The 26,779-nt window shown below is 34.9% G+C and overlaps 1 protein-coding gene and 1 non-coding gene across 3 annotated transcripts; one reads left to right on the forward strand and one right to left on the reverse strand.

The window, feature by feature from the left end:
* Positions 1–1,490: 1,490 nt before the first annotated feature.
* LOC121426461 (polyribonucleotide 5'-hydroxyl-kinase Clp1-like) lies at positions 1,491–26,536 on the reverse strand. 2 transcript variants are annotated; one of them, XM_041622777.1, is made up of 12 exons: positions 17,400–17,630; positions 15,328–15,405; positions 12,852–12,965; positions 10,860–10,985; positions 8,951–9,064; positions 7,641–7,839; positions 7,020–7,109; positions 6,088–6,188; positions 5,544–5,682; positions 5,022–5,102; positions 3,932–4,025; positions 1,491–2,327 (listed from the first exon to the last, which is right to left on the reverse strand). In XM_041622777.1, exons 1-12 carry the CDS (start codon positions 17,487–17,489, stop codon positions 2,216–2,218), a joined length of 1,338 nt encoding a protein of 445 aa, XP_041478711.1. In that variant the 5' UTR covers positions 17,490–17,630; the 3' UTR covers positions 1,491–2,215. The 2 variants fall into 2 exon arrangements, with proteins under 2 accessions (XP_041478711.1, XP_041478712.1); XM_041622778.1 differs by lacking the exon at positions 17,400–17,630 and adding an exon at positions 26,405–26,536 and having other exon boundaries at positions 1,492–2,327.
* Positions 18,342–18,478, forward strand: LOC121426994. Its single transcript, XR_005971676.1, has one exon. It is a non-coding gene; the product is annotated as a U8 small nucleolar RNA (small nucleolar RNA).
* Positions 26,537–26,779: the final 243 nt, after the last annotated feature.

The following is a 26,779-nucleotide window of genomic DNA, read 5'->3' on the forward strand; positions in this document are numbered from 1 at the left end:
TACTTTGACTTTGATCACACTGCAGCTTAACTCTTGTTTAGACTTTTCTTCACTACAGTTTTGATAAGGACTGTAGTTGGTCATCAACATTCATGCAAAGGCATGCATCAGCACGCACCCGAACTAAAATCAGTTTGCAAACGTAAGCATTTGGGCTGGCTACGAAAGTCTATGAGCACATGATCCTAGCCCCATATTCATGAACACTTTCCTGGAAATTGGTTGCCCACTACCTTCATTAGCCGCAGAACGCAAGATAGCCAATAACTAGTCTTATCAAGGTGTTTATCTGGAACTCGCAACTAACTATAAACATGTCATGCTTCATAGAATCAAACAGTACTCTTGATGAGGTACTCTTACCTGAGAATGTGAGTATGATATCAAGAGGATAACTTCAGAGCAGTACTACATGGCGGCCCAAGGGTCTGAAAAGTGGAAACTGATTGATGATGGTGATCGGACCAAAGCATTTTGTAACCAGGGGACGGGAATTTGTATCAATCCATCCCCAGCAAAATCGATTGTTGCATCATATCCTAACAATGCTGGGTCCCGTCTTACAAAGAGTTATGATTGATCCGATCAATCGCAAGTTTCGCAACTATGGATGGCCAGTAATGTGAACATGTATTATCCTTGTTTGTTCAAAATATTTTCCAACTATTCATGGTTTTTTTTAAATTCACTGTGCTTCTCTTTGTTTATTATTTGTATTATTTTGAAGAATGAAATTTGTAGTTATTTGTATTTGTACTTATTTGTATTATTTTGAAGAATGAAAAATAAATTGAATTGAATTTCAAAGAACATTGTGCCAATTTCCTATAGAAACAAATTATGACACTAATGGATTACAATGGCAGAAAGAAGCTGCTAAAACTGCTTATCTAATGAAAGAGAGCCAATGGAGTAAATTAGAAAGTCAAAATGGGCCTAAGCTTTCGATCCCTTATGGATTTCCATAGAGTTACAATTGATTGGATCAACAGTAACTCTTTGTAAGACCGGGGGACTGACCTTTGCAGCGCAATGGCTGGATGAGTCTAAAATAATTTGTCACAAGTGCAAGTGGATGTAATATGAGAACACATAATCAATGTTTAAACCCTGTGTTCCTTACATGAATAAATTCAAAACTAACTTTATAATATTGACTTGGTGTTTGATAAAGAGAAGAATGTTTTCTGATATGTATTGTTGTTTAGCATCATCATGAACCACATTTAAAACAAAAAAATATAAAAATTCTTCAAACACATCCAGTGTTGTGTTCCGAAGTAGGTGTCCATTTCTTTGTCACTGTCAAGGACACAAAAAACATTTTTCATCATAGAATTTGAGGGAAAAAACATTAGATACATGTACATATAAAACCTCAACAAAAAAAGAGAAAATTATACAAATTCTTGAAATTTCATAACCAAAGGAGTTCAATTTAAAAAAAAAAATTCCATCTAAAATATTTAAAAGAAAAATTGATAAAATAAAAGGATAACAAAGGAAATGGTTTAAGATAAATACTCAACAAAACGCAAAAAAAAATATCAATAGTTAAAATACTTGTTTATATTGAATAGCAACTGTGAATATTCGCTACCGTACAATAACATTTTCTGCTGGCTTTGTTTAATATGGAAAAAAAACAAGAATAGCCTATTAATTTCATCAATATTCAGATTTACCATCAAAACGATTACTAAAAAAAAAAGTATCTCAACACAAAATGGATTATGGGAGTGGCCATCTCCTGACGATAAAAGAAGAAAAAATATTGCATTTCTGTGAATATGAGTGAGCTCATTGAAATGTCAAAAACAAAAGATAACGATTTATCTCACGGGATTTGCATATTACGTACAGGTGACTTTGGTACGTTAGGTCACAAATTGGCTAGCTCATCATATGCAACAATACATTTTCAATGGTACAAAACTCATCGCTCATATGAAATTATATAAGTAGTATAAACTGAATGTCCGAACCATTAGAAAAGATTCGAAAAGAGTACAAAAGTGTGGAAAATAGAAACAAATATTTAAACAACTCCAAAAAAGGTGGTGAAGGAATTTCCACTCAACTTCTATAAATACACCTGTATAGACACATCAATTAAGGGCACAGATAAATTGAAAAAACATTGCCAAGCTTGCACAGTCCATGGTATTAAAAATATTGTGAATCTATTAAGGTCTGTCCATAAATTATTCCTTCATCATTTGATATCCATGAAACGTACATCGCTAAGGAGGAGGTATCGCCGTGGTAACGGTCGAGGAGCAGGCGAAAGCACGGTGAATGTCTTCCTATCCATGTCCACGTTGGTACTAGAAGAGAGGAGATAAATTTTAATTGAAAACTGTTAGTGTAAGCTGACATTGCAATTAAAATGAAACAGCTTTTTATGCAACTCAATTGGGAGAAAAGTTCCTTGGGAACAGTTCTTGGGGTGTAACAGGAAGACATATAGGGTGTTTTTTTTTACAGTGTGCAACAGAATTGGAGTAACGCTTAATTTAATGTCAAATTACTTTATCTCAGGCCTTCAATCTTGATATTTTTAGGGCAAGGCCACATTCTTTAATACAGAGCATTTTCTATTTTACAGCACAAATTGAAAATCAATGAAAAGGGCACAACAAATCTCAAAGAGAGAGGCATCAAGACTACGGTAGTCAACAAGCCCTGAGGGCCACTTCCATTGACGAGTGGATACCATGCGCGACCATGGGGTCTCGAAAAGCACCCTAAACATGTATTTTCCATATTCTGAAAATGCACCCCTTAACAAGTATTGGCGTGAAACTTTTGTGAACTATTGTGAAACCCTACCCGTAAGAAGACAAGTACTGGAAACAAACCGATACTTTTGCGGCAAGTACTCCCTGAATTGAACCCCTAAACAAGTACATCGATATTTCAATTGTTATGTCACGGACGTCGGTCATCGGTTTTACCTTTACCTACAACATTGGGTTTAGTACAGCCCCACTTCCCACATCTCGCGCAAATCATACTCTTAACACGTAGTGTTGACTCTTGGGGCAAAAAGTACATCCTTTTTAAACATTTAGTCTTAATTTGTTTATACCCTTGCAAATTTGAACCTAAGCACGTACCTTTTCCTAGCGAAAATAGATACCATTTTTCATTATTTTTGTGTTTTTGACACACTTATTACTTCACGTACGTAACGTGCCCTATCTTGAAAAAGACATTCTTTTTACGTGTTATTTTGATCGCGCATGGTATCCACTCGTCAATGTAAGTGGCCCCCCTCCCCCGGGTCTACAAGGCATCCACAGCCATGGATGAATTTAAGCACTGGCACTCTTTATATAGACTTCAGTTCAGTTCAACTTTATCCAATTTCAATATCAAAAACAATTTACAATGCATTTGATAAAAACATGCAATTTAAGATGAAATAATGCAATTCTGTCAATATGTACATACATATTGGTATAGCTGGGCCAGGGCCCCATTGCACAGCAAAGTTACCATGCTGTGCAATGGTAACTTCCATGGGATTCTTGATAGCATGATAGATATCACTGGATGGCAAAGTTATCATAAAAGTAAACTTTTATGCAACGGGGCCCTGATCCTCAGTAAATCTTACACATGTCCTCCCTGAACTTCAAATACTAAAATAATTATTTGAAAAAAAAAAATTGAGAGGATGAAAATACGGATTCAGTTATTTTTTAAATCAGTATCTTTTGACCAAACCACATTTTTTTTCAATTTTACACTTCCCCCCCCCCCCAATTTTTCCTCTTTTATCTACTCTTGTTATTTCTATGGCAAAATGCTCCCCTTGAGCAGTGGTAACTATTTTTTTTTTCCTTCACTTGTCAAAAAATTGTGGTAGATAAGGTACCCCCAACCTCCACAGTAGATCCTGGATCTGAAGCTGCGTTGTACTTACATGACAATGAAACCTGCTACATTGGTTGATATTAGATCATCGTCTTTGGAATCAGCTAGACTTACACTAAGTAGATGATGTACAATCTCTGGACCTGAGAAACAAACAAACCAAGACACAATATTTCTCATTTAGAGATACAATTTAGTTCTGGCTGTATACGTACATGTATATATGTGTAATGATGGGAAAACTCCTAAAGATGAATTCCAGTTCTGGTAACGATCTCAAAATGACTTTTTACAGAATCTAATATAATGACCACCCAAGTGTCTGTTTGTATGAATAAAAAATATGTGCCAAAGGATTCTGGAAGAAATTGTGCAATTGCTGAGAAATAAGCAAATTCGGTCACTTCCGTTGGGTCTTTATTCCAGCAATAATAATACACCGTCCCAAGTGTGCCTATCTGTGTTGGCGATCTTCAGTGTGATCGTATTTCAGCTTAGATTTTATGATTTCACATAATTCAGTTTATGTAACTCTACCAGATCTAGATCCACAATGATATAGTCATACTTAACCTTGGTTCTACAGACTTTCTCACAAAATTAGTGTTTTACTGCAACTACTATCATTTAGCTTTAAAGTGATTGTGAAACGCTAGTAATGATAAACCAAAGAACGAGCACTAGCCATAAAGCATTGGAACTACACACACGATAACAACTGACACACTGCACACCAAAAAGCATGTATGGGACTGCATCCAAATTGTCAGCAAGCAACAAAACAGTTTCAGCTGTCATATGTTTTAAAGTGAATAAGACAGCATTGCAGAGCAATCCTTTGTGGCGGACTAAATATCAGTGTATAGTGTGTTTGAGTATTTGTATTGAATTGTGCTATTTTAATCATGTGTACACCATCTTTCTAATGTCAATAATCCAACTGCCATGGTGGCAATGAATGAATGAATAATTATATAAATTATACAAAGTTTTCCCCATTATGTTCAACAAGACAAATTTCTCATTTGGCAAAAGAACGAGTAACCAGAGATACGTAAAGTCTTGTGTAACTTTACAGACAGCTTAATGCAATGGCCCCCAGTTTCATTACATGTTTAAAGATTTGTTACCAGACATACCTGGATTGACGGGAACTAGTTTGGTTTGATTATCTTCGGGTGTCATTCCAAGAGGTAGGCAAGAATTAGGAACCGGAGGAGCTTCAAGAAAAACATAACAAAACAGAGTATAGGTAAGTCCAAGTTGGTATAATCAACAATTTGGCATAATGTATACATGAACACAGTCACAGAAAGTCAAAATTTATTAATCATCCTTGTGATTGTTGTACATGCCAATGTAGAACAAGTATTAGTACATTGCACTTTTAATACATGACCTGAATATACTTTATATTCATAATTTTGTTTAATAGTATACTGCATAGAAAGCACATAAAAACATGCTTATCAAATTGAATTTAGCATAGTCATATAATGAAGAGCTCAAGTTGTATGAATGATGCTCGATGGATTTCAAGATTTTCAAATCTCTTTAAAGAATATTCATCTGAATTTCCAAAAATATCAAATTACAAGAATTAAATTAAATGAAACATAAATCATATAAAATTTTGTTGTATTTTGGAATCCAAGTCTTACCTCCGACCTTGTAGATTTCTACATCAGCAAATTTGACTTCAAAGGAATGTGGATAATAACAGCAGTTAAAGCCGTAGAAGTACTCCCGAACTTTCTCGTCTCTCGTGAACCGCCTGAAAGCCTGAGATCTATCCACAACCTAAAAGACAGAAACCAATAAAAAAAAATGTCAAAGCATCTTAAATATAGCTATCTATATCGTGCGGTCTAGTGGTTAGATCATTGGACTCATAATCGCAAGGTTGTGAGTTCGAATTCCCACACTGCCATTATCTCCACTTTGATAAAAAGGCCTGAGGGTAATATCAGTAATTTATAAAGTCAGCCACTCTGACAGATTAAACTAGACGTAAAATGTTTCCTAGGTAATTAGTTACATAACCAGCTTGGCGTTTACCAGCAAAAAGCTGTCCTGCCAAGTTCTTAGGAGAGTTACCCTACACAGAAACAGTACAGATTGTGTCAAGTTTAGAATTTTGAAAAAAAAAATTGTCTCAAAGTAACACATTTCATGCTGAAGAGATCATCTAAACATGTTACTCACCCCACCGGATTTTGGTTGTAACACAATCTTGACGAATGAAGGCATGTCCCGGACCAGTTCATTGTACAACCTCTCCTGGTCTAGAACGATGATGACATCAACTGTTTGGAATAACAACAGCAACAGATTACCTGGGAATGCTTATCAAAGAGCTTTCAACTCAGAAAGAAAGCTATAAAAAAGATTATTCACTTCAATGTGGACATTAGAACAGTGGTTCCAAATGGTGGTGTGCTGTTGGTGGTTTTGGGGTCAATGGGCCATATTCTGAAGTCGGGTTTAACTTTGTTAACTCAGGTTTAAATTTGTGGTTTAAGTATGGATAGACATTTGTTACATAAATCACTAATGGTAGAGATATCATATTTCAGCTCATTTGGCTCTGAAATCATTCATAATTGTCAAGGAAGTATAAATATAAGATTGTCTTCACCATTGACGAATCAGGAAAGAGCACATTGAACATAAGAAACATATAACTTAATACAAATTTTGACACCTTTGGCTTCCAATAATTTTAGCACAGAGTTAGACCATGATCTAAGTTAAACCTGACTTCAGAATACGGGCCATTAAATCTCTATGTGCAACATCCTTGGCCTGTAACATACTTTCTTTTTACTCCAAGGTGACGACTTAATATTATTATACAATAATTAATGTGGCACTCCGACATTATCCTTCAGGGCTAAAACTAAACACGGTATGATCTTTTTTTGACATTCAAATAAATGAAGCCATCCAGACGCTATTCTAATCTTAGGACTGGGTAGTTCCCTTTTGGTCTTAAAGAAAAGAATTCAGTTCTGGTCGAGAGACAAAGATGATTTAATCTTATAATAGGAGGAAGTACATGCAGTTTTACATTTAGTTACTGATAATATCAAGAATTCAATCATAATTGAGGAACAAAGATGATTGCATTAAATTACCTTCAAATGCCTGAGCTGCATATTTGATACATTGGTAGCCGTCACCTTTGACCCAACCACACGTATTGATGACACACCCACTCTGAGCAACTGGAAGATCAAAGAAAAATTAAATCAAAGAGACATGTCAGTTGTGGTAATAATCTCAAAATGAGTTTGATTAGAATCCAATACAAGTAGAATGCCTCTAGCAGTCTCACCTACATTACATGATTCTATATAGCAGCAGTGCTGACTTTGAAAACAACTATACTTGTGCAAGTAAAAAAAAAAATTGACACCCCACAAATCCGCAATTTAAGAAGAAAAAAAAAGTAATGAACATATCATTATTATATATTATCTGAAAAGGTATGTTTTCCCAAATAATTTGGTACCAAATTTATGTGGTATGTGTTAACGTTTGGATGACCAGGAGAAATTCTTTGCAGTGAAGTAAAACATGATTTGTGCCAAAGTAAGGCATGACTGTCATAATCCTACAAGGGTTGCATTGAAATCCATTTCAATAAACACTTTTTAGTATCAATTCTCAAGCTACTTTCATTGAAAAGGGATGAGCAAAATGTCTTTAAACTCATGTAGGATTTCAACAGAATATTTTAACCTGTTTTCCCTTACTTCTTGTATTTGTTTTACACCGCATTGCAAAGACCTCGGCAAGCTTGGCAGTGAGAATCTGATAGAGTTTCATATTGATGCCGGGTGAGGTAGCACCGAAGTGATAGACTAGAGGGGCGGTGAGGGCGAAACCTTGCTCTACGTCGGCTGGTCTCTCTACCAGCAAGGCTCCTACGGTACCAGGCACAGATACAGAACCCTGCATGGGATGAATGGCAAAGAGAGTAGGTGATTACGGAAGGTGTCGGGGTACCAGCAGGGCACCTATGGTACCAGGCACCGAAACACAGGGCTTAAATTAATCGATGGCTAGGCCGTCAATGCCCCTATACCTGGCCGTGATGCCCTTTAAAAAACAAGAACAATTCACGGCCAAAAAGGCTGTGCCCTTTTTTTTTCAAAACCGGCTGTGCCCTTTCTCACTGTGAGATTAAAGTTTACAAAGTTCTCCCATATTTCACAAGTAAAAATACAGGAGAGAGAAAAACAAATTTTACAACTTCCCTTAATTCAAATTGCAAGCCAGTTTGCCCTAAATTCTGTGATCTTCACACAAACACACAAACGCAAAGTAAGCATACATACTCTACTAGCTGCTGCACCCACGTGGCATGGCATCCTGCCTGCGTGTGGAAGGCATCCTGCCTGCGTGTGGAAGGCATGCAGGATATCGAAGCAGTGGTACTTATGCAGATGCTGGAATCAGAGTGAACAATTTTCCACCAGTTTTTCCACCAAAATAATCACAAAATCGGGGGAAAATTTATTTTAAATGTATATGGATTCTCAGATTACCGATTTGGTGATGTAATTGGAGGAGCAAGTTGTTTTAGTATTCATTACTAGATCTGTCTAGTTGTTTTACTTTTTGTTTTGAGTTTTCTTGTTGTAATAGGAAGAGAGATGCCTGTGTACGTGTGATGCCGCAATGTTTCACCTTATTTTTAATTTTGATGTTTCACTTTGAAATTTTATTAATTTCTAAAACATTTTAGTTTTCTAACATTCTCAAAAAGTAGTAGTAGTAGTAGTAGTAGTAAGATGATCACATTTTTATTTGTTTGCTTGAAGTTTGAACTTTTTTCCCTCTTCTTCCTTTCATTCTTTCTTTCTTTACTAACTTTCTTTCTTCATCCTTTCTTTTATCCTTCTTGCCTTTTTTTTTGTTCCATCTATCTTTATTTCAAGTCTTTCCTCGCTTTCTTTCCTGATCCTTTCTCTCACAGTTGAAAAATTTTGCATGTCGACATAGTGACAAAATTTCTGAAATTCCAAAGTTTGGAAAAATGTGTAACAATAATTGAACTCACCTGACCCACATCTAATTCAATAAAAGTAGGTCTCCTCCCAACCCTGACTGCATAGTTTAATAATAATCGGCATACTGTGCTCTTCCCGACGTCTCCCGGTCCGACAACCATCACCTAAACAAAAAGAGTTAAACAAAATAAAAAAAGAAACAGTGACACAGACAGAAAATATGTTCAAAAAATGATTGCATCTTAAAAGCTGAATTGACAGTTAATAATAATAGCCAGTTCTTGTATAGTGCATAACATTATGAATAACGTCTCTATGCGCTTCCAAAGGACTTGGATATTATTACCCTGTCTGTAGATTAAGCAGCTTTTTCGCACTCAGCATTTCAAGGAATAAATTCCTGCCAGGTACCCATTCACCTCACCTGGGTTGAGTGCAGCACAATGTGGATAAGTTTCTTACTGAAAGAAACTATGCCATGACTGGGATTTGAACTCACAACCTCCTGTTTCAAAGTCTGGAGACTAATCCACTTGGCCACAATGCTCCACAGTTGTTTTACAATTAATAAAAATGAAATTAACAAATAAGCAATACAACAAAAGAATCAACAAATAACAATTACAATAGAAATTCAAAATATTACAGTAAACGATAATAGCACAAATGTGAGATTAGATATGAAAAGCTATGAAATGTAATACTAAAGATTTGAAAGGCCGTCTGAGAAGGTTGAACGAAACATCAATATGAAATTATGCTGCCATAAATATTTCAGAAACAATTTAATAAAAGGAAAATGTTTTAACTTGTCTCTGAATTGAGTGTTTGCAATTGAAAAGGTACATGTAAAATCAGTTAAATTGGCTAGTGTGAGAGTAACTATTAAAAATAATCCCAAGGAATCAAATGTGAATATACTAAATAATGAAGATAAATCAATGGTACTACAAAATTTAAATTGAAAAAATTAAAAGATACACGAAAGTAATGTTTAACAGAAAATGTCTAAAAGATGTACATGTAGAAAGCATTATACATGTAGATCTCCCTCCTTTTTTTCTCCACTCTTGGTTCCTTTGAAATTCATTTTTTATTATTATTAAAGTTGACATAGGGATGGTGACTGTCATTTGCTCTCTTTGTTTTGCCTTCTTGAAACTTTCAAATATGTTGCAAAAAGAACACTAATCCTCCTTAACATTTTCTTTAAAGCTTTTTTCTCGTTTTTTGCAAAATTGCCAAAACATAATTAATTTGCCATGTTTTGTACTGTTTTTTTCTTATTCTTACGTTTTTCAAAGATGCTTCAAAGCACACTGCAGAGTAGATTACATGTACATGTAGGTGATTGATAAATATTTCACCACAAACTGCTAATTAACCACGACTGTGGTTTATGTTCTCCAGGGAGAATTCAATTATAATGATGTGATTAAACTAATAAAATTATTTCAAAGCAAGTGAAAATGTTAGAATAATTTAAAGGGGCCTGAAATTGACAAAATCACGAGAAAATGGAATTGTATAGAATTTGCAAAAGGTTACTCTATTCGCAAATTTTCAATTTGTCCATCACGTGGGTCCATCAGACTGAAATGATCAACATTTGAACAGTACAAACTTGTCCGAACTCCCGACATTAGCCTGTCGGATAAAATATGTGATACAAATTTTAACTGTATAAATCAAAACGAACTCGGGATTAGTCTCTACTCAGGATTGTAATTTATTTTGAGTAGTCATATTTCTCGACAATCCTATAAAAGTTGCTGTAATTTTTTCTAATAGTTGAGCAACACAGGGCACCATTGAACTAGTCAAATGCAAAATGCGCCCCACACCAATAAAATCTGGACCCTCCTTCACAATAAAATGTTCTTATCGATGGCATGTTAATAGCTACTGTATCAAGATTCTGGTTGGATGATACAATACTACAAAACCTAGATGTCTCACCTTTGGTCCCCTGGTGGCCTCAAGTTCAGCCTGTTGTCTCATTTGCTCTAGAGCAGCATGCGTGTTCAGATACATCACCATGGGCGTTTCTTTGGAAACGTATGCTACCTCCGTCTTCCCTCGAAGGTGCAAGCAAGCAGTCAAGGATTAAATATGAAAGTAGGCAATATTTTGCCCATCAACTGCTGAATTCCCCCTATGTTTTGTGCAGTTTCAGGGGACAATTAATAACTTTAAAATAAGACAAAGAAATGTGATATTAAGGTCTATTTCAAATACTGAAACTTACTGGCAACACACAAGTTGCAATCATAGCTTTATATTTCGGTAAATCTGGTCATAAATTTTGATTTTGATTAAATGTTAAGCATTTGTAGATTTGGCCTTTAAAGGCCTGGTCACACCGCCCGAGCGTTGTTGGAGCGGTCGTGGAGCGGAGAGAAAAAAAATAATCACCACTCGCTACCGTTCACCATTTTCGATTTCGATTGTTATTTTTTTTGTTTGATTTTTTCCCTTATTTTGTGAACGAAATTCGACCATCTCTCCCTAATGCTCCATTACCGCTCCAACAACGCTCGGCGGTGTGACCAGGCCTTAATCACACAATGGTTTGTCCCTTAAATAAACTTTTGTCTGATCATGTTTTAGTAGTCTACAGGACCAGACCTTGATTGAAACTGTAATCGACAAGAGGGCCTTCACACAAGGTTTTTCTGGAAATTCATCAGGGGCACCTGATCAAAATAAAATATCTGCAAGTTTTTTTCATTTGATATAAAACCTATTCCAAGCATGGATTGGGCTGAAAATTTCAATAAGGATATTATCATCTGTAGCTTCTTAATAGCAAATCACTATGATAATACACAAACAGCCGGTTTATTGGAATATAAAACTATCACGTAGAGAGGGCTCTTTAGGTGTTTAAATGTTCACAAAGAACTGGCAGTTTGAAAAAAAAGTCCAATGGCGACAATTTTTTTTCATAATTTAATAATAATAATGATATGTCCATTTATATAGCGCAGTTACTATGTGCATATACTCAAATGCGCTTTGATACTATTACCCCAGGTATAGCTAAGCCATATTAATAGGCGCTAAAGCGTTCCAGGAATAAATCCTACCGGGTACCCATTCACCTCACCTGGGTAAAGTGCAGCACAATGTGGATAAATTTCTTGCTGAAGGAAATTACTCCATGGCTGGGATCCAAACCCACGACCCTCTGTTCAAAGTCTGGAGACTAATCCACTGGGCCACAATGCTCCATGAGAGTATTAGAATGCTAAATGAAACTCTTGTAGACCCTTTAATAATAGCAAAGCAACATGTAATATAAGGACAGGAGCCTTAAAGGGATGGTCTGGGCTGAAAATATTCATCTTAATACATAGAGTAGAATTCACTCAGCAAAATGCCGAAAATTTCATCAAAATCAGATAACAAATAAATGAAGTTATTGAAGTTTAAAGTTTAGCAATATTTTGTGAAAACAGTTGTCATGAATATTCATTAGGTGGGCTGATGATGTCACATCTCCACTTTCTGTTTCATTACATAAAATCATAATTTTTTCATTAATTCATACTTGTGTGAATAATATGTCTCCCTTATAATGAAATAAGTTGCAGCAATAAATATCTAATGCACTAAAGCAGTTGTTAATCCAATTTTTTCTAGTTCTTGGAGGAAACAACTTGAATAAACATAATTTCATATAATAAAATGCAATAGAACAAGTGGAGATGTGACATCATCAGCCCACCTAATGAATATTCATGACGACCGTTTTCACAAAATATTGTCAAACTTTAAGATTAAATAACTTTATTTGTTATCCGATTATGCTGAAATTTTAGGCATTTGCTCTGTGAATTCTACTCTATTTATTAAGCTTTACAAACTTTCAGCCAGGACCATCCCTTTTAACCTTCCTTTTCATGAATTCCTGAGCAACCTCCACAAGTTGTAGATTTAAAAGGATATTATAATCTTGCATCCCTGCCATGTGAATACTGCTACTTTGGAACCTGAGGAAAACTTGTATATTCTATTCTTCATCAGCTCTGAGCCAAACACTTCTGCCAAACCCTCTTTGATCTGGAAAAAAAAAAATCACAAGAGACAAGCATTTTATAATTAAACCCAGCAACAGCAATGAGTATACAGTAAAATAGTTGAATATTTGACAAAAATCATTAGAAGCCCATCTAAAGCCCGGCGCATTCTATGCGACCCGATGCAACACAATTTTTAACAATCCTGTTTGGAATTAAATGTGACATTTGGGCAATTCCAAGCAAAAGTGCACATTTTCAAAAAATTTGTATTGGCTCTATTTCGAATCTGGATCTAATTTTTCTATCAAATCTCATATGGAATTTCCTAAATACGAAAGGGGAGCATAATTAGCCACAATTTTTTTTCTTACGCATCTCCTTATAGGAGAGATCGAACCTTACAAGAAATTTAAACATGGGACTACATATATTGTTTTTTACTTAATTTCAATTTAAACAGAAAACTATTGCTTGTTTTGTGAAATTTTTGATAATTTGAAGGACATCATTTTACATCATATCAAACAAAAGTTTTAAAATATAAGTTAATTTTATGTTGTTTTATGAGTGGATATTTCTCATGTCACTCCGTAAACGGGTATGGGTTTAAGTTTTAAGTCGTAATTAAAATAATTCACCATTTTTTTAATATAATGCAGCTTATTAAAGCCAGAACAACAGAATGAAATCAATAAATAAATAAAAAAATTCAGAGTTTGAGCAATATGTTTTCTCCTCAAATAAGCATGTCCATTTTGCGTCACTCCATAACCATCATTATGAATATTCATATCTCATTAATTCAGTGGATCAAAATAATGAATTTTATCATTTTGAAAAGTGGGTTTCATCAACTACTGTCAGGCACCATTTCTTTGCAAACAACTATTAAAATATTGGTGATGTCTTTGTTTGAATGCAAAAAAGTTGTTCCTGAATGTCACTCCGTAACCGTGGAACTGCCCATTTTCAAGTTCAAAGCAAAATTATTTCATTTGAAGTTCAGCATAATGTTGGGAATTTATTAATAAAATCCTAATGTTGCTTCGCTGCAGGTCCTGTGTTCTATTTGACACAGACAGAGCCGTTGTCAGTCTTCACTATAATTGGTTATTAGTGTGAAATATGAGTCTGGGCTTGCGGACTAGACCACTAGCATACCTACATGTACGGGGGGGGGGGGCAGTTTGCCCCCCCCCCCCCTGACAAGTCACAACCCATGCAAAGGACGTATCCCTGCCCCCTCTGACAAGCATGAAACACCTTTTTTGCCCCCCCCCCGACAAGCTTGAATACTTTTATTGCGCCTCTGACGAGCTTGAAGTGAAGACCTTTTTTTTTTGCTTGTCACTATTTTTCTGATACAATATCCTTTATTTGTGATTGAAGACTTTTTTCCTTTTTATTTTTTGCTTGTCAAATTTTTAGGCGGACGGTTTTGCCCCCCCCCTGTGGAAAATCCTAGGTACGCCACTGGACTAGACAACCCCTGAGTGTGACACATTGTTCATAAAATCATATATTTTCTCTGCCGGATTTCCCTCTGATTCACAATTTGATTGCAATATATAGTGTAATAGCCAAATGCCATTGAAACATACATGTACATTACGCTCAGAGTCGGACATAACCCATCTCGGACAAGTGAGCTTAATTAGTGGCTTGGCATTTTGCCCTTGAAATTAATACAACAAAAGAGAGAGGGAAAATACATAATGTACATAAATTTCTATACTGTTTTGGACCATTTTGGTGTGTTCTGTTCCAATGCTCTAAAATGCTGAAATGAAAATAATCACTGGAATAATTTAATTGGCTAAATAATGAAAATTTTGAAATCTGTCTTCCATATTTTCTATGCAAATTGGTGAATTTCTATAAAACTGCAGACATTTTTAGCAATCCATGAAAGAAAGTTTTTACTATTGCCAATTCGAATATCATAAGTTGTAGGGTCTAAAAATAAGTGCCCTGTAAAATCTCACACATCTTCAACTGAAGGCTAATGTACAATACATGTACATGTAGCACTGCTCTAGTGGATCTGCAATTTCTTTTCATTGATTGCAATCGTGCAGTTACCATGGCAATGCAATTTTGTATTTCATACAGTAGTCAAACTGTCTATTGTGCATCTTGTCCGTAGTCTCTAAATGCATACTGCAATTTTATCAGAATTGCTATTTAAAATAATACATTATTTGTATGCTGTTCTATCTACATGTATCTCCAGACTTTGCAACAAAATACCAGCACATCTATCCTATTCATCAATCATACATGTACATGTACCTGTCCCACTTTAATCTTTTCAATGATTTTTTAGGGGGGTGGGTGTGGCTTTAACAAGAACAATAGGAATAAAGCTGTTTCCATCATGACAATGTACATGATTTATTTACCTCCATTTGTACGATTTCATTGTTTTCGACTTCAAATCGCAGTTCGTTGTCTTGAGAAAGTATGTACTCCTTGCCGCCCTGTACACAGGTGAAATATACAAAGAGAATAGAATTAAACAAGTTTTACAAATTTATGCATAATATATTACATTATTACTTTTTTAAAACACAATACACAATCAAAGTGAAACAGCATTTTCCCAGCTACAGCATGAGAAACCACAGAAGGTTTAACAAAATTGACAATAACCATCTATGTAAATCATAAGTCTCCATCTCAATACTTGGAGACAAATATGCATGACCTACAAAAAAATATTTAACAGTTTAATTATATGTATGCCATCGCTGACAAGAGTTGATTTTAAAAAATATACTATATGAACTATGAAGTCAGACTTTCAAAACATGGACACGTACACATGTATATGACATATTTTTACTAGTATGATGTAAGAAGGGTTCACAAAATATGTAGAACTTTTATCAGTAATCCAACCTTATCCCAACTCACTATTTTGAGCCTAAACAGATTGTATGCTTCAGAAAAATAATTTCATAATTATGCCATTGTCATCATGATTCAAACAAAAAAAAAGCATAATGCGCCTTGCAAACAGTACAATATGACATAACATTTTTCCCCATCATGATGTAAAAAGAGAAATTATTCACATATTGAACTTTTGCCAGTAATCCAGCCTTATCCCCAGCAATACTTTGAGCCAGGATTTAATAAGAAATATTCATTAGGCGTTACGCCATCGTCGTCACGATTCATGCGGAGAGCAATGTGACTCGGAGACTGTATGATGACTTGCTTGCTTTATTATGAAACTATTAAAGGAAAAATACATGTACATGATGAAAGCAATGCAATGATGCTAATCACCTTTCTGTATGCTTTCCTGATCATGATGCGATTGAAATAATGAGAATTATTTACCCTTAGTAATAATTCCTTCATCACTTGGAACCTAGCTTTTTTAATTTAACTTTGTTTTTTTTATACAAAGAGGATCCTCAAACATGTACACTGTACATTGTTTATTTGCATAAAATTTTTGTGAGAGAGCAAAATGAATTTTCCAATTTTACAGTGTATATATTGAAATGATCAAGATGGACATGAACAATTTTGTGAACTCGTGCGACACATTACAATAAAAAAGTAAAATTCAAATTCCACAGATGAAGAAATGAATGTCAGGGATGAATCCAATGTTCACAATAATCACTAAATTTCAGCTTTTTTCAGCTCTAAAAAATAGAGAAAACATACAGTATGAATGAAGAGAGAGTCAAATATGAATTTTCATTCTCAAAAGAAAATGAAAAAGGAAATAATCAAAAAGAATTTAGTTAGCTTAACTTTTATAAGCAAAGAAGAAAAGATAGAAATGTGTGCATGTGTCTGTGTTACGGGGGGGGGGGGGGGGGGGACTCCAGAACGGCTCAACCACAAGTTTTACAAAGTACAAACCCACCCATAATAAGTTTTATCCATGGTCAAATTCATACACCCTGTACCCTATTCAAGTATTGTTGTGTGCTTCTTCAACAAGTATGCAGCCTCCTTCCTGCCCCCCCCCCCCCTGCCCCCGAAACAAGTATTGCCCCCAAAACATATATTTTTACTCAAGTCAAGGACAAAAATTAAGTTTTTGACATCCTACATGTAATTAGATCGTCAACATGTCCCACAAGAATTAACCATCATGATCATCAAAAAGAACATGTAGGATACCCGTTTAATATTTTTTTTTGTTGAGCGTGTTTACAGCAATATAATTGAGTGCACCAACCCCCCCCCCCCCCCCCGCCCCTTGGTCAGGTGCACAATTGACAAAAAGATATAAAAATAAAATTTACATATTCATGATTCAAAGAAAATAAAAAATAACTTAAAATAACCAACGATGTTAAAGGAAACTGTACAATTGCAACAAACAGATTAAGAAATACACTGTACATTAATACCAAAATATAAAATCAAATCATAAAAACAAGTAGTTTGTAGATATATTTTATCACATATTTGTAAAATATTCATTTCAAAATTAAATTCTTACCTCTGCTCCTAGACTGGCCTGAGCTTTTAACTCTTCCCAATTTGAGCAATCTTTTGCATTTTCAGCGGGTATTTCTTCAGGGGGTTCCATATGGAATTATAACAGAGTATTACTCCCAATGACATGCATGTATGCAGCTACATTCAGGAAAATGAATTGAGTGCAGTAGTATGAAATATATTTTGTACAGCTGATGGCTCATGGCCTGGTTCACAGTAAATGCAAGGGTACCCCTGCCCCTGTTCACTAGAATACACACATTACATCTACATGTAAATTGCACAGGGAACACACACTATACACAAACACATGCTATGTGCATTCTATTGTGCAGTGGGCAGCATGCATTCGATATGTAGTGTGTATTGTAACGGTACACACAAAAAGCACATGTCAATCCACAAGACACAGAATAGTCTCCTTATTTAGACTTTTTTAACTCACAACCTCAGTTGACAGAATTTGACATGTGTATGCTAGTGGGGATTAAGGTTGATTATCTCATTAATTAGCACTTATACAAACTTGAATGCGAATAATATACATGTACATGTAAGAGTGGACTTCATGACATAAAGGAGACTTAAACTTTACTGAAAAGAACTAGAAATCTGATATATTGGCAAATTGACTGAAATCAAAGTCTACAATCAAAACTCATGCATATTCAATTTGCTTGAATGAATATTCATCAGGGCATGAAGGGTATGGAAAAACTTACAAATTTTACCTGTTTTTCAAAAAATCATACACCCCAAATCAATATATAGTCAAGTCATTCACAGAATACTTGAAGAAAACTACATTCTCTTCAATCAAGCTCCTAAAAGTAAAAAATAATGATGAAAGCAGACAAATATTTGACTGGATAAATAATTACTAACTGTACCAAGAAGGCACTCATGAATTGTACATATCTGAATCCAACTCATTTTCTATCATTCATCAGTTAGGGATAATCCTTTCCTGTTACCTCTATGGAGGTAGCAAGATGAATATGATGAGATGGTTTGGATGATCAATATGATTACACCATGGGAGTGGGGATCATGACAACCCCCCATAACCCCATCTCTGATTCAACTGATGAATCACCTTCAAATAATTTTATAACCAAAATATAGAAATAAACTTGATATTCTGTCCCTGAGGATATATACCTTAATATTCAAACACACATTTGTTAGTACATTTGGCTCATCACAACAATTTACAATGATCTTTTCTGTCAGAGTGAACTTCCCCTTAACAAGATGAATATGATGAGATGGTTTGGATGATCAAGGAGCTTATTGGAAGCTCCTTGGGATGATCTATATGATTACTCTATGGGAGTGGGGATCATGACACACCCCCATAACCCCATCTCTGATTCAACTGATGAATCTACTTCAATTATCTTTAAAACCGCTACATGCAAATATAGAAATATATTTGAAATCATCTCATGTGAGAATACATGTACATCAGGGGTGTGAGTGGTCAGAAATAGAAAGATCTGAAAAAAGCCGAGGAGTGGTGAAAAAGTCTGAAATAGAACGAGCTCCCATTCTTTTTGTACAGAGGAAAGCAAAAAAAGCTGAAAATAAGCTGAAAATCAAAACAAAACAAAAATCTGAAATCAGATAAACATCTAAACTCTCACACCCCTGATACATATAATCCTTAGTTTCAAACACACATTTGTCAGTATAAAATTTGGCTCATCACATACAAAGAACTTTGTGTCAGGGTGAACTTCTCCTTTAAGTAAGTCTGCATACATTGAACATAAAATGAATTTAAAAAAGCTTCTTGCAACAAACTTCAATTAAATGTGAATTACCAAAAACAAAAAAAAATCAATCTGTCCATGTTGGAACTTGGAAGCTAAAGGAAAAGTGTTGACAGGATGTGAGTTCCACAGCTGACAGATTCTTTCAATATTAAAGTTCCATTATAAAGGAAAACATCACGATTTTATAAATTTTCATGATTTTGGGGTAATTTTTCTCCTCTGAATAATTATCTTCATTAATTTACAATTTATTTTGCATTGTACTTAGCCTGATTTCTGATATGTTTAAAGCTGTGACCTTAGTAAAATCCTCCAATTTAGACATATTGTTCTTGTCTATCTCTCAAGCAGCATTAATTTTGTAAATATGTTGATAACATCTATTTGGATGTGGAATATGAGAGCAAATAAAATAAAAAGTTATAAAATTTCTCAATGAATTCAAAACTACATTGTAAATGAGATTATGAGACGCAGGTATTTTATCAACATGTACCACATAAATACTGTGTATTATAGCACAAATGATGATCAAATTACAAGGGTCTACCGTAACCCTAAAAAGGCCGAGCTACATTTTTCCACATAAATCAGCTGTGCGAAATTTTTCAACCGCGCAGCTCACTGGCTTTTTACTTTCAAATCTTGCGCAACTTTTGAGACCAAATTTGTGATGCCCGGGTACGCGATTAAGAAATTACGCAACATTACATGTATGTAAGTGCATGTTAGACCCAAAACCGCTCAAAAACGTGAAATCATAAATCCAATGCAAATTGTGTATTTAGCTAAAATTCATAAATGTATCATTATTTCTACTTTTACTGATTAAATTTAATTAATATTGTCTTGTTTATGATCAAAATCAAGTCTGCAACAATTTCCATTGAAATAACAATAAAAAACAAAAAGGCAAAAAACAAAGAAATACACAAAAAAAAAAAAATTTTAATCCAGAAGAAAAAAATTGTGATACCAAATTTTTTTGAAGTACACTTGATTGGGATCCTACAAAGAGTCTGTGAATAAAATTGGCAGTTTTGAGGCAGGATAATAGTTCATTAGAACAAATATGTTTTATTTCATGAATAAATTAGCATGATTAATTCATTGAATGAAAAATTTTATTATTTAAAAAAAGGCCGAGAAGACCGAGATCTCGGGGGGGGGGGGGGGAATCCGCCCCTCCCGGCTGTGAGATGGGTCCATATACATGTAATCTGACTCTTTTAGGGTTAATACAAAAAAGAAGCCCAATCTTTAATAAGGAGCTTTGTGATGAGGAACCATGTGTTAGCTCCATGGAATAACAGACAATGAAAACAATAAACCAGCAAAAAGCACAAGTCATTCGAAGGCTACAATTGTAAAAAAAAAAACAAAAAAAACAAGGATCTTCCTTTGAAACAATTTTAAGAGTATTCACTGTTCTTGTGCTGTCAATCAATATTTTCTTGTAAGATACAGTGTAATTACAAAATATTTGGAAAAGTAAAATTATATTTTTCTCAAACTTGATTTACAATATTTCCAATCGCCCACATACAGATCACAGTTTATCTTCCATGATCGTTTTCTTGATACATGTACATATAGATCCAAGCTTCTCTAACACTGGAAATTATAGTTTTCATTTTTTTTTTATTTAAATACTAATTAGGGCCAATCACATGCCACATCTGTGATACTGTATATGGCGAAAATTTATAATTTTGCATGACAACATAATTAGCAAAGTACACACATGTATAGTATCTCCCGAGGCCAAGACACTTAAAAACAGTAATGAAAATATAGCACATAACACAATGTATTGTTGTCATATTAAGCCAAGGGGAAAATAAACTTTTGAAGTAAAAAGTACCAACAATGTTAGCGAGAAGCAACTTTGTGTGAATTTGCAGAAATCATGCAATTATCATTATGGATGTCCAAAATTGTTAAAACGTACAGTACACTGGCTGCATACATGTACACACATGTACATGTACCATTGTACCTGTACATGCATCTCCTTACAGTTCTGTTATTTTTTTCAATTTTCCTCTATAACAACTTCTCCTTTGGACTTACACAGATTCACCTTCAAAAGAAATTATAGTTAGGATGGGGGTTGGGGGTCCACACAATTTACGTTTACAAGGAAAAGTTAATGGACGGACACCGAGCGTGATACCATAATACACCCCGTCGAGATGGGCGTATAAAAAGTGAGGACATGACATCATCAACCCAACTAATGAATTCATGATGACAAGGATAAACTGTTTTAGCAAAATATTGAGCTAGGAAACTTTAAAATTCAATCATTTGTTATTAGCCATCAGATTTTTAATGAATTTTTCTGCATTTTACTCTATTCAGCCTAGAGTACCCCTTTAGATCAATCAGATCCAAGCTATGCATTATTACGCAAGCGCTAGATTAAAAGTACAAACTGTGTATAAAGAGCAGAGGAAAGAAAAAATGGGAAAAGGCAAAGGAAGAGGAAGACAAGAAAAAAGTAAGAATGCATAATAAATTAATGAAATGATTATTCTTATCCCTATTTATTCTTTGGTACTTGCTGCATCCATACCATATACTGAACTTTATTTTAATTATCGATATTTCTTGGGTATGTGCGTTTCAACAAGCCTTTTTATGGCTTTTTTGTGCATGCCCGATTTCCATTCATTATTTTGTTCATCTATATTTTTATATTTATGTGACAACCATAATTTTATCATCACCACTATTTGTTTCAGTTCTGTTCTGTTGATACCTTTGCTTTGTTTTATGTTTAACAGCTATTTATTTTTACTTTGTGTATGTATACTTTTGTTCTCATTTTGTTCTTTTTAATGAATTTGGAAATAAATGCTGAATTGAAAAAAATAAGACAAGGAAATTGATAGGAAGAGAGGAGTTCAGAAAGAGAAAGGACAGGGAGATAGCATAGAAAGGGGTAATACATGTAGAAGGCTTAATTTAGAACACAGGAAAAATAGAGCTAAAGGAAACCTGGGGCCCGTTGGATAAAACCTTTTACCTGAGAAAACTCTGGTAAAAACTGAAAGCTAAGGTTAGTCTTATTTCTGCCATAGACTTTCTGCCATAAAACCTTTTACCTGCAAAAACTCAGGTAAAAACAACCTGAGTTTTCTCAGGTAAAAATTTTTATGCAACGGGCCCCAGAAGACAAGAAAGCAAAAAGAAATTTAAAAAAAAACAAAGAAAAAAGGGAGAAGAAAAAAAAGAAAGCGAGATAAAGAAAAATAGAGGGAGAGAAAGAAATGTGATGCATGTGAAAAAACTGTATTTTGATACCTGTATATTTACAGAACAGGGGGCCTGCTTCACTATGCATTCATAATCTTGAGTAAAATCATGGTAAATCTGTCATTATGGTAGGCCTATCTATCGTGGTATAAAGGCTCCACAGCTAATCATAATCAAGGTTGTAATGGTACTATGGTAGTTATCAAAGTAATTCTTTGGAATGCCCAATTTTATTAGACTTGTTATTTCTCTAATAAAATTAATAGATTTACTTTCAGCCAATCAGATTTGTTAATTTTAGTAGTGTAACAGTAAATTTTGCTGGGTTTATTTATTTAATCTGTATTCTTACTTTTGGCTTTCCATACTTTATTGTTTACAGTCAACTTGTTTATTTCCATTCCAACTCATCTCATCCTTTTTCCATCCTCACAATCCACATACATTGTCATGATCTCATCTTTCATTCCATCTCCACAATACATCTCACATAGCAACACAGGTTCATTGCATTTCATTCTTTCATTCAGTTTCCCCTCAGTCATGCTTCCTGGTTTTCCATTAGCTTTCCACTCCACATGGTTTTATTGTTCAATTCTCATTAGGATTCAGTTTAACTCATGATCACCCTTCTCTATTCTCTGATTGGTTCTTATTTTTAAATAGGGTTAGTTGAGTTCATTTTATACATGTAGTTCATACCATTTTCCTTGTATTTGATTGGTTGATTTCTATGATTATCCAATGTGGGTACATTGGCAGAACTTCCCAGAAGATAAGATTGGAAAGTAAAGTCAGTGCTGATCTGGACTTCATCTTGTTAAGTTCTAATTCATTATGTGTTCACCCTATCTTCAGTTTAATAATTTTAATTAAAACGGAGACTTAGGAGATTGAATGTACATGAGAGCATAGGAGACTGAGTTTATGATTCTTAGAAGTGTACAAATGGTCATGTTACAGTAGCTTTTACTTACAGTACATACCTGTTAGATTGCAAATCTGTTTATTATTTATCTGAAAAAAATCTACAATGTACTGTATTTAGAGAAATTGTGCATTTGCTATTGTTAACAAGTCTAAAGTGTAGTATGAAACAAGACCCGGTACTATCAGATCTGATTAACTAGCCTGGAACTGAGGCTTTACTGTCACTAATCGATAGACATCTATATGCCCAAACCGAGGCAGGGCCCTCCTGTAGACCAAAGGTTTGCGGTGTATTGTAAATTAGTTGTTTTTTAAAAAAAAGTGTGGCTGCAATGATGCTCATGATTCAGTCATTGCCATTTTTAGCAATTGATTGCAAACTGTGATTCGGCCCAATGCCCTGCCCTTTATGAATTAAAAAAAAACAAAATACAAGGAGAGAATCCATCTTGTCAGAAAGAATAAAATGAGAGTAGCATATAATAAAACTTGTTTCTTCAAAATCGGTTATAGAATAAGCGAGTTATGGAAGTTTGAAAAGTCTTGCTGCTGTACTTTCTATAGGGATCTTCAAATTGGTAAACAGGCTTCAAAATGTCTAATTTTTTGGACAACTCTCCATCAGTTCTGTACACAAATTTTGAGATTTTCCCCTTTATTTTACATATTTCACAATGTCTCCTCCTGACCTTGACATATGTGGCATTAGTTATATTTTCTCATGACATATTTTAAGCTCATCAGAAGGCAAGAGGCAATTTGAAAGATAATGGGGAAAATCTGAAAATTCATGTACAAAACAAATGGAAGAGTTGGCCATTATCATAAAAATTATTTATAATCAAATTTCAAATTTTATTATTTGTTAAATTGATAATTTTTATTTATAAATTGTTTTTCAAAACTGCATTTTGTAACATCGCTTATCAATGCTACGTCATAACGAAGCAGTTCAAGGGTCACGCCTATTGAGTGCATTTGTGGTGTTTACGAATGGATCGAGGGATCTACACGAGATCGGTCTGGTAAGAAACCTCTAATTTTTCGTATTTATACTAAGAGTTTTTTTAGTACCTTCATACACATTAAACGTAGGAAGGTGTATAGATAAATAAAAGCCAACAAATTTATGTGATTTCTAACTTTAATCATGGATTACCTAGGGAAATCCATCCGCATAAACTTACGTCCTGCTAATTAGGAATATACATGTATGGGGAGGGTTTCAACGCTTCATGGTGTAAAATGTAAAAGTATTTTGAAATATCACCACGGAGTACTCAAGGCTAATATCGATGTAGATCTACTGATGCGTGAAAGTCCACACATGGTCTATTCCCATGGTAACGGATTGAATGTGTTTAGAATGTTTTATGATGTTGACCAAAAGATGAGAATGTTGGTTTCATTGTTGTTTAGACAGGAATAAACATAATTTCTGGGGAATCATTTAACAATTTCTGACATTTTACTATGTACTGGTGAGTGGAGCCAACGCAGTTCAGCGGAACAATCAAACACAGAGACTAAAGCATTTGGTCTAATTGTTGTTGAACATTTGAAATTTATGAAGGCTTTCACTTCAAGCAAATGCTAAATCATGCAAACAATCGATACACATCTCTTCAACAAAACAAACCACTCCTTTCAATCTTAGACACTCAAAACATTCACTGCCACCTACATCCTGGGCAGAATTCTGAAAAAATGGAGGCTGGTTAGTAGTAGACTCTTGCCTAAAGACGCCTAAAGTCCTGAAACTTACATCCTACTTCAAAGTGGTCGAGGGGTTGGTTCCTGCCCTTCCTGTTGATAAATTTCTTATTAAAGCAAGACCCAAACGTAATATCAAAGCTAAGAAATTTGTAAACTTTGATGCTACTAATGTGGTAGAGAAACAAGTCACAAATAACTCCAAGTGTTTCTCAATAAGACAATGTAACACAGAGCAGTTAAGAAATTCTTTTTTTGTGAATACAACGCTGGCCTGGAATCAACTCCCTAACGAAGTTGTCAGCAGTACATCGCCAGAGGTGTTTAAAGCTAAGATCGAGGAAAGCCACCTACGTTTCGACTAAACTCATTTGCGCCCTCTCCTAACCCGGTGCATTATACCTAACGGTCCTGCACTGTATTACATCCAGATCCAGGCGCATGGCTAATATGGGAGACTGTCTCCCATGTGGGAGATTATCTCCAATATCAGAGACTTTTTTAAAGAATTTGGGTATCCAATTTAAGAGACAGTCTCTCCTAGTTTGGGAGACCAATTTCCTTTGTTTACATTTGCTGCAAAAGGATTACCTTGGTAGCAAATAAAAATGTGATAAGAAGATTCCTCATAAAAAATTACCCCTTTTCACAGTCTACTTTAAAAATTCACCATCTAATGATCTACTTTTGTTTTGATAAGTATTTTTGTTGTCATTCACACACAAAACAAATGGGCTTCTGATTTCAGTGAGCCGAGACAAAATTTTGGGTGGAAAAAATGATGTTTTTGTTGGTGTTGTTTCTTTTGTCCTTTTGCAAAGCAAGTCATCAATTTGGGAGAATGTCTCCGATATTGGAGTCTCCCATACACAGGTACCTGTAGTAGTACAAGTTAGATTATTAAACAAGAATGCATTTTCTAATCTAAGTAACATTTCAGTATATTTTCACTTTTTGACAGTCATCAGGGAGATTGCACATACATTTCACGATAATCACAACATATTGAAATCACTGTCGAGGAATAATGAAGCTTGCGCCTTTCCAATGATATCAGTTTCACCTTTAAAACTTTCAGTAACAAAATCATCCCTCATCACGAGTTGCAGAACTTTTTTTTTTGGAGGGATTTACCGTACCCTCTTAACCGGGTACGGCGTGCCGCACCTGCCCGGCCGGAGGAGCCGCCGGGGCGAAGATCCAAGCCCTCCCGCTCCCGCAGCTACCCCCAAATCAATGAGATTCTGTAGCGTTACAAAAAAATGGCTGACCCCGTCAGAGGAGTAGATCAGTTTAATAGAAATTTTGGTGAACGAGAACTTACCTCCAAATGTTCAATTTCCTCTCCCTCCGCCATTGAAATTTGAATGTTTCAGTGATTCCCGGCTGATGATCGTCAATGTCAATCGTGACTCCTCGCGCATCGACGCCTTTTTGTCAACAATATGCGAGTGCAAACGGGTGATGGCGCCAAATCCCAATGATTGAAAGCTCACAAAAGTTTGGGCTAAATTGGCGATGTTGCAGTATTCCAATGAATTTTCTCCTTGCTTTCCACACTCAACTTTGTCCAGTCCGACAAGACAGTAATTTCAGGAACTTTAATAACAATAGATTGAAAGTATGATGGGGTGACCATAATTTGCGCAAGTTTTAAAGACTATCAAGAAGTGATTTTCAACAAAAAATTATGTTAGTG

The sequence above is a fragment of the Lytechinus variegatus genome, chromosome 13 (genome assembly GCF_018143015.1).
Source record: "Lytechinus variegatus isolate NC3 chromosome 13, Lvar_3.0, whole genome shotgun sequence".
Classification (NCBI taxonomy): Eukaryota; Metazoa; Echinodermata; class Echinoidea; order Temnopleuroida; family Toxopneustidae; genus Lytechinus; species Lytechinus variegatus.